Genomic DNA, 9,654 nt, shown 5'->3' on the forward strand with positions numbered 1-9,654 from the left:
AAGAAGCTGTAAAATCACATGTACATCAGTATTGACAGCCTTTGCTTAATACTTTGTTGATGCACCTTTGGCAGCGATTACAGCCTCCAGTCTTTCTGAATTCTTAAATCAAGAAGCATTTTCTAGACAAGCAAAACATATTGTGTTGTTTTCAGAAATAATATGCCACAATTAAGTGAGATTTACTTTAAAACCAGCTAAATAATTAGCTAATGGGGCAAGCAAAATAATCTTATGTTGAAAGGTAAAACAAGATTATTTTATAAAATGATTGTACATTCATTAAAATAATGGCGTTTAAAAGGGATTCGGTAACACATGGGGCGTGATTCAGCTACATCTGGCAACACTGATCTCAGACCGGACAATAAACACTGAATTAAATTTGATTGTTTTGCACCACGTATTTAAAATATGGATATATATTTTACTGCATTGATTTATTGAGGTTACTTTTATATTCACACATTCAGACTTTCTCCTTAATAATATAATTTAATTTGATAAAAGTATTCTTTGCAAATTCTGAATAGTGAATTCATATTAGCAGCCAATGTTTATCCAAGTAGAACACTGTTCACAGTTAAATAAATAGTGCTAATGTTGTTTCAGGTCAAACTTACATGTGATTTCATACCAAATATTCAAAGTACCACGGCAATGTGTGAATATGAAACCAACTTTACCTCACTCAGTATTGTCAATGGAGTTTCAGAGCTGGCTTCTGCTCCTGACGCTTGCTTTAACGACTAAATGAATGCTTAAGTCTATTTAACTGATTGTATTTTACAACATCGATGCTGTAAAAGGAACCTTGTGAAATCGAAAATGGTCGCATAAACCGTTCCCCGGAGGTTTATCGGTAGCTGATACACGTTAGCTGTACACTCATTCGATTAACATGACATGATGTTACACACCTTTGTACTGTAGGCGGCGGTGTGCACCTAGAAGCTGTTTGCAATCCGCCATTAACCAAGAGAAGAAGATGATGGCTAACAAGCAACTTGCGCTGCAGGTAGTCTGCGCGCTGATTTGCAGCGAAAAACAAAAGCAGAAAAAGAAAAAGAAGCGAATATGGAAGAGAAATTATGTGGAGAGAAGAGGCCGACCAGCACCGGCTGCTCTGACCCGCGAGCTGAAGGAGGAGACGGTAATACAGGGTTCTTTCTAGTATGAAAGCAGGTGACCACTGTGTGGGTCAACAAAACGCTGCTGTGCACTTAAATCTTATTAAAAGCGTGTGTATTCTGATAGGAACTTTATTCAGCAAGACGACCTCAGGGGAGGAAGATAAACCCAAATGAATCACCTAGAAGGGATACAGCTGCGGCCGAAGTTAACGCGAATTATACTATTTATTAAAATACCCATTATTTTATTAATGTCAACTCCAATTCTAAACCCAACAATTACCGTAGACTAATGTAAAAACAATAATTATATCGAGTTATTAATTAAATTACCCATTAAATAGTATTTTTAACGTCTACTCCAACCCTAAACCCAGCCATCATCACAGTAAAACAGTAATTATACCGAGTATTATTTACATACCCTGCTAAAAAAATCCAGCGTAAACCAGCCTAGGCTGGTTGGCTGGTTTTAGCTGGTCGACCAGCCTGGTTTTAGAGGGGTTTTGGCCATTTCTAGACTGGTCTTAGCTGGTCAGGCTGGAAAATGACCAGCTAAATCCAGCTAAGACCAGCTTGACCAGCCTGGATTAAGCTGGACATAGCTGGTTTTGGCGGGGCTCCCAGCCTGTCTAGGCTGGTCAAGCTGGTTTTAGCTGGTCATTTTCCAGCCTGACCAGCTAAGACCAGGCTGGAAATGGCTGGCCACCAGCCTGGAAATAGCCAAAACCCCTCTAAAACCAGGCTGGTCGACCAGCTAAAACCAGCCAACCAGCCTAGGCTGGTTTAAGCTGTTTTTTTCAGTAGGGATAATTGATCAAAATTTTATCTTATTAAAGTCTATCCCACGCATCACACTAATGTGAAAATATGATTTATTGTTGTATGTCACAAAATGTATGCTATATTCATGTATGTATCCGCTGCTGTATCCCATCTAGACTTTCCCAGCTGATTGATTATTTATATATATAGTATAGTATAGATATAGTATTGCTGAAATGTTGTTTACATGTGCATTACCTAAATATTGAGTTAAAGTTGTTTTTATATTGGCACATTCAGATTTTCGCACTGTAAAGCAGAATTTAAGAAGTCTTAATACAGATTAATTATGATGACGTAACTCAGTCTATAGGTGCTCATCTGCATGGAAAGTTCTCACTATCTTTTATTACAGTGTAAATAAATGAAATGATTTCGCTAATAATATGTAGTAGGCTACATTAAACTGTGCGTTATACTGTTTCTTTATAATAAACACGTATAGGAGTTAAACTAGAAGAGTGGCCCATGTTACATGATGTTATGATTCAGAAATGGAGATTTCTGGCTCAGAAAAGCTGATTTTAGCTGATTTTAGTTAGTTTTTCACATTCAGACTTTCTCCTTAATAATATAATTTCTGAAAAGTATTCCCTGCTAATTCTAAATAGGGAAATCATATTATATAAGCTAAGCACATCAGTGTTTAGTCAGTAAATGAGTGCTAATGTTGTTTTGAAGTCATATTTACATGTGATTTCAGACCGAACACTTCAAACTTGTTGTTTTTCCTCACCATACAAATAGATGACACCGAATGCTGGGTTAAAAGATCTGCCGTGGATGACATCAGAGGAGTTTGAGTTCCTGCTCAGCATGGTCGGACCCCTCATAACCAAACAACATACGAAGATGAGACGGGCAATAACCGCTAAAGACCGCCTGTATGTGACCTTGCTGTTTTTGGCAACAGGTGGGTCTGCCAGAGCTAAATAATAAACAATATTACATTGATTATTCATTCTAAAGGGGACCTATTATGCAAAAGTCACATTTATAAGAGGTTTAAACACCGTAGTGTGTGAATATAAGCAGCTTCTACTGGTCAAAATATGTTAATTGTATTGTTTATAATCAGATATTGATGACACTTTGATTGACATTCTCCCTTTGTACGTGTCATCAGAGTGAGAAAGCCCCGCCCACTAGTGACAGCATAGGATACTAGTCTTTTGAATCTGCCACTATGCTGACACACAGACATATGTAGCTCCACCCTCTTCTGAAAAGAGCACAATCTCATTTGCATTTAAAGCGACAGTCACCAAAACACCACCATTGGGATTAAAGCCTGAAGGGGTCAGATTCAGAGAGTTATAAACATTATCTGTGTGGTGTTTTGAGATGAAACTGAACTGAACACACTCTAGGGACACCAGGACTTACTTTACATCTTGTAAAAAGTGCAGAATAGTTCTACTTTAAAGGGTTAGTTCACCCAAAAATGATCAAGTCAACCATATTTGAAGGACACTTTTCGATTTTTATGTTTGAGACGAGGCTTGACTGAACTGTTTAAGATGCCAAAGTTGTCGCTCTAGGTTGACTCATTTATATCTACTGAAGATTGATGCAGCGATTGTCTGTTTTCTTTCCATAAAATCTATTTTTTTAGTATGTGACATTTTTAAAGATACTAAACAAGATTTATTTATATACTGAGAGCACTCGGATGGGAGTTTTTAACAGGGTTTCCCACAGGACATGGAGTTTCTGGATTATCATTTGAGTTTTGAATGCTCTATTCCAGACATTGAAAGTCCGGGCATTTTAGTTTTTGACTAAGTCATGGATTATCAAGGATTCTTGTTAGCCATGTTTCATGCCTGTTGTTATGATTGGGCTATTTTTGAACTGAACCTTTAGTGATCTACTAATAAACATTTTAACCATTTATTTGGCATGCAGGTGAAACGTTCAGTTCGCTCAGTGCACAGTACAAGATTGGAGCCAGCACTACTTCGCAGATAGTTATGGAGACCTGCGTTGCGTTGTACCAAGTCATGAAAACAGACTATCTGAAGGTAGGCATTGATTACTCCCATATACTCAAGTTATGTACTTATAATACAATGTTGTACTAGGAAAAAATAAGCAGTAATAGAAAATAAATTAACGCAGTGACCATGAATGTGCCGTACAACTTCAGTTGACCAAGTGCTGTGACCTTAACATGTTCATTTTTTAATTTTCCTTCAGCTTAGTCCCTTATTCATCAGGGGTCGCCACAGCGTAATGAATTATTCTGGCATATGTTATATGCAGTGGATGCAACCCAGTACTGGGAAACACCCATTCACGCTCATTCACACACACTCATACACTACAGCCAGTTTAGTTGATCAATTCCCCTATAGCGCATGTGTTTGGACTGTGGGGGAAACCGGAGCACCCGGAGGAAACCCACGCCAACACGGGGAGAACATGCAAACTCCACACAGATATGCCAAATGACCTAGCTGGGACTCGAACCAGCGACCTTCTTGCTGTGCTACAGTAAGTGTTAACCACTGAGCCACCGTGCTGCCCACCATAACACATTAAACAGTTAATACACATCAAAATTAAATACCAAGAGAGTTTCTCTTTTCTGCTGAACCCTGAAGACAGCCCAGTCTCACTGCAGTTTGATATATATATTCACAGAGTTTAACCACAAATGAACGTTCACACTTCCTCGTAGAGAAGTGCAATAAATTGAAGTTAGTTTTATGTGCCAAGCATTTGTTTGCTGCATGTATAGGTTGTTTGTCTAAATCTGACCAATTGGATGGAGCTTTTACTATCTTCATCCCAAACTCTCTAGCGGGTGCTTTAAGCTGAACCTAGAGCTGAAAATAAATACTAATGTCAGGAGATGGGAAAGGGAAATGACAACAGCCAATAACAATCAGAATTTCTGAAATTTAGTTTTAAAGTCACCTTACATTACACCTTGCACCTTACATTTTTAAATGAGATATTATAGAAAAAGATCTATTACCTGTTTATATTAGTATGATCATTACATAAATAAATCATTTAAAATTAATTGCTGATAAAATCGCATTTTGCAAGTTGGTCATATCATTATAGCTGGATTAGCCATTGTGTTCACGTGCTCAACAGAAAGGACTGTGATTGGCTGTGAAAATCATCAGTTCAACGAACTCACCGCTGTTTACTGAGTGGAAACACAGATACAGGGATGCTGGAGCGTTTTAAAGTCACGTCGATCAGCTGGTTTGTCTATAAGCTGGCATATGAGCGATCCGCTGATGAATCACAGCTTTAAAACACTCCAGTGTCCCTGTGTGTGTGGTCACACTCAGTAAACAGTGGTGAGTTCGGTGAACTGATGATTTTCACAGCCAATCACAGTCATTTCTGTTGAGCACGTGAACACAATGACAAATCAGCGCTGCTTAAGGGTGTTTTCACACCTGCCTTATTTAGTTGGGTTGAATCGCACTAGAGTTGGTTTTCCCTTTTGGTGCGGTTCATTTGGGCAGATGTGAATGTTGCAATAGTACTCGAGTGCACACCAAAAAAGCGGGCCAGAACGCTTTCAAATGAATCCTGAGCGGTTCGTTTGAGGTGAGAATATGATCCGAACTAGAACCCAACTGCAAAAAGTACTGCACCTTTTTGGACTAATCCAGCAGCTCTAGGCCGATGCGCTGTGCATTATGGGATGTGGAGGAAAAATACTTGTTGACAGAGAGAGAGAGGGGAAAACATTAGCTGATGGATCGTTGGTGATATTTCTGGAAGATGAGCATGTCGCAGTTTAGCTAAATTAATTCACGCCTCCTCCTGAAGTGACGTGCGATGCGCCTTCACCATTTGCAATGCATTACAACATTGTTTTCCAGCCGAAACCGAATGGGATCAGTGCCCAGATAATAAACTTTTTGAAATTCAGCCAGAAATAGGAAGAAAATCTAATTTATTTTTTAAGTCAAGACATGATGAGATTGTTTATACAAGATGGCGCATTGGACACACGAGACTCACACATGAACATTTACTGAAAGGAGAAGATCCACCAAAATGTCAATATTGCAACAGAAACCACACTGTTAAACATATTCTTGTGGAGTGCCCTGTTTATAATGTTATCAGACAACAGTTTTATCTGGACAAACTTTAAATGAAATATTTTTTAATGTGAATCTGTCTAAAATTGTACAATTTATATCAAAAGGAAACCTTAAACTGTTTTAGATTTTTACCTTATATATTATCGTTATTATTTTTATATTTTACCTTGTATATTATTTATTCCTGTTGATTACTTTTAATTGTTAGAATATTTTTATAATTATAGAAAATTGGTATTTATAAAACGTGGTAATATTTATCTATTTTTATTTTTTGCCATGACATAGCCATAGAAGCTGAAATGGCAATAAATTTAAAACTCTCTCTCTCTCTCTCTGTCCAACCGCAGCCGCGCTTCATTCTCCAAATGTATAGTTGGTCTAAAGTAATGTATTCAAACTATACAGTATACTATGAGCATACAATCAGCCAGGGCAGTCGTCCCTCCATAGTCAAAAGCGACATTTCGTGTCTGCCGGTTTGTTTACGTGCGAGACCTCCATTGGCATTTCCAATTCTGACCAATCGAAAAGCAGTTTAGGAAATACGTTCAATAACATCTGGCCAATGAGTGATGTGGATTTTGTCACATGACTGCATTTTAGTTCGTTTGAACTGGTTCGGACCAAAGCAATCAGTGTGGTGTGAAAACGACCCGGAGACGGCAGAAAATGCTACAATGTATCATTTATTGCCCATGGTCCGGACTAAATGAACCGAACCACAGATGTGAAAGCACCCTAAGAGCGTGCTCAAATGTTAGCGAGAAATGGACATTTTTAACATTTCAGTATCGACTGGTGCCCAACTCCAATATCATGATAACCCTAATCCGTGAAGTTTACATGCTAACCATTTTTATTCTGTTGCCAGACGCCATCGACAGAGGCAGAATGGAGGGCAGTAGCTCATGACTTTGAATCGAAATGGCAATTTCCACACTGCTTAGGTGCCCTTGGTGGAAAACGCATCTATATACAACCTCCAGCAAAAACGGGCACCTTCGATAACTATAAGGGCAGATGCTTTGTGACTGCAACGGCTGCAGTGGATGCAAATTACAAATTCATCTACATCAGTGTGGATACACATGTGATGGCGTCTGATGCTGGACCCTTCGCTCAGTCGGGCTTGTGCAAATGGATGGATTCAGGTCTGCTGAACTGTCCTCCACCTGAACCGTTGGCCAACAGTGACCTGAAGATACCGTACATGTTTGTGGGGGATGAGACTTATCCTTTGAGGCCTGACTTGATGAAGCCGTATCCAAGCAAACCGACCGACCGCAGTCAGCAGATTCTGAACTACCGTCTTTCCAGGGCACAGAGAGCGGCGGACAATGCTTTTGGCATTCTGGCGAACAGATGTAGGTTTTTGAGGAACACTATATATTTGGAGCCAGAAAAGGTGCTTAAGATACTTACGGCGTCTCTGTGCATTCATAACTTCCTCCTGGAGCGCAGGTCTGAAGCATATGCACCTCCAGGTCTTGCAGACTGGGAGAAAGAGGACCACAGCTTAGTTGAAGGAACTTGGAGGGATAAAGGGACCGGGTCTTTACAGCCGGCGGAGCAAAAGAGGGAATGCAACGCATCAGTTACAGCAAAAATGCAACAAAACTTTCTGTGTGACTATTTTGTCTCGCCTGCTGGTTGTGTTCCTTGGCAGGAGCAACACATCAGCAATGAGGGCGAACTCGTGTTCGTCACAGTTTAGGGGTTTTTCTGTTGTTGTTTTTTATTCATTCATTCATTTTCTTTTCGGCTTAGTCCCTTTATTATTGAGCGGAATGAACCGCCAACTTATCCAGCATATATTTTATGCAGCTGATGCTCTTCCAGCTGCAACCCATCACTGGGAAACATCCATGCACACTCGGACAATTTAGCCTACCCAATTCCCCTATAGCGCATGTGTTTGGACTGTGGGGGAAACCGGAGCACCCGGAGGAAACCCACACCAACACAGGGAGAACATGCAAACTCCACACAGAAACACCAAGTGACCCAGTCAAGACTCAAACCAGCGACCTTCATGCTGTGAGGCGATTGTGCTACCCACTGCACCACCGTGATGCCCACTGTTGTTTTTTAATGGACAGTAATTGTCCTTTAAAGGGTTAGTTTAGTCAAAAGTTAAAATTGTGTCGTCATTTACTCACCCTTCACTTCAATCTGCTTGAGTTTTTTCTGCCAAACACAAAGGAGATATTTAGAAAAATGTTGGAAACATTGGGTTCTATAGTATTTGTTATTCCTGCTTTGGAAGTCAGTGGTTACATTTATTACACGCTCATGAGGATTCAAAAGTGTATATACACATCTCTAAATACTGAAAGTCTTATTACTTTTTGGGGTGTAAAAATGTAACATCCTGAGCAACTCTCTACGTGGTCCTCCATCATCTTCTGCCATGTCACTTACAGATTCAATGTTTGGTAATTAATGCTGATCAAGGTCAGATTTTGAAGAGCAACACATGCACTGTGTAATATTCTTCTTCGGCGGGCCGAATCTATGACATGGGTGGTCAGGTATAAATGATCCCCCTTTAAAATAGCCACAAGGTGTTTTTGGGTGTGGCCTCAGCAGAGGAAACGTATCTAGAGATTGAGTTGAGAGCACTTGAGGATGGAGTGGCTGTTCCTGTGCTAACTGATCCCATTTGGCTCGTGGACTTAGCTTTTCTAAGTCACAGTTAGAAGTTTTCTAAGTTGAAGTTAGCAAAAGTAATGCTGCATTACAGTAAGCAAAATATTTTAAAAAAAGGGATTTTGGTTTGAAAATGTACGTTTATGTATATAAAATGTTGTTAATAAGATAAGAAGATTAAGTAAAGCTTCTGTTTTATAATTAACAAAACCAAACAAAACATTTTCTCGAAGGAAAAACCTTTATCAACATTCTCAGTAACAAAAAGGGAAAAATAAACGCATCCTTTATTTATTTCATTTATTTATTTTATTTATTTTTTTATCACTGTCAGCTTCTCCATTAAATGATGTCACTTCCTTTGAGTCATATCCCTAAACATGTATTGCACACATTTTATGTTAAATTTAATGCAAATGTGACAGGACTGACTGAAACATGGGGACAATGGTAAAATAGTGTTTATTTGTAGAATTTATTTATAATTTTTAATCAATTGATGTAAATGAGAGCAACTTAAACTTGCTATTTCCCTACTGAAAAAAAATTGCTAAAACCAGCCTAGGCCTGTTGGCTGGTTTTAGCTGGTTGACCATTCTGGTTTTAGAGGGGTTTTGGCCATTTCCTGCCTGGTCTTTGCTGGTCAGGCTGGAAAATGACCAGCTAAATCCAGCCTAGCCAGGCTGCGAGCCCAGCCAAAACCAGCTATGTCCAGCTTAAACCAGGCTGGTCAAGCTGGTTTTAGCTGAATTTAGCTGGTCATTTTCCAGCCTGTCACGCTAAGACCAGGCTGGAAATGGCCAAAACCCCTCTAAAACCAGGCTGGTCGACCAGCTAAAACCAGCCAACCGGCCTAGGCTGATTTAAGCTTGATTTTTTAGCAGGGTTGTGAAGTATTTTTTCCCCTAAATAACAGTTTTTAGTATAACAAATCTATTAAAGCTGTAGTTGTGATTGGGCTG

General features: G+C 39.4%; 1 protein-coding gene across 1 annotated transcript; it reads left to right on the forward strand.

The window, feature by feature from the left end:
* Nucleotides 1-989: 989 nt before the first annotated feature.
* Nucleotides 990-8,944, forward strand: si:dkey-121j17.6 (uncharacterized). Its single transcript, XM_056445580.1, has 4 exons — nt 990-1,153; nt 2,706-2,871; nt 3,867-3,982; nt 6,915-8,944. The coding sequence occupies exons 1-4, from the start codon at nt 992-994 to the stop codon at nt 7,755-7,757; spliced, it is 1,287 nt and encodes a 428-aa protein (XP_056301555.1). The 5' UTR covers nt 990-991; the 3' UTR covers nt 7,758-8,944.
* Nucleotides 8,945-9,654: the final 710 nt, after the last annotated feature.

The sequence above is a fragment of the Danio aesculapii genome, chromosome 20, assembly GCF_903798145.1.
Source record: "Danio aesculapii chromosome 20, fDanAes4.1, whole genome shotgun sequence".
Lineage (NCBI taxonomy): Eukaryota > Metazoa > Chordata > Actinopteri > Cypriniformes > Danionidae > Danio > Danio aesculapii.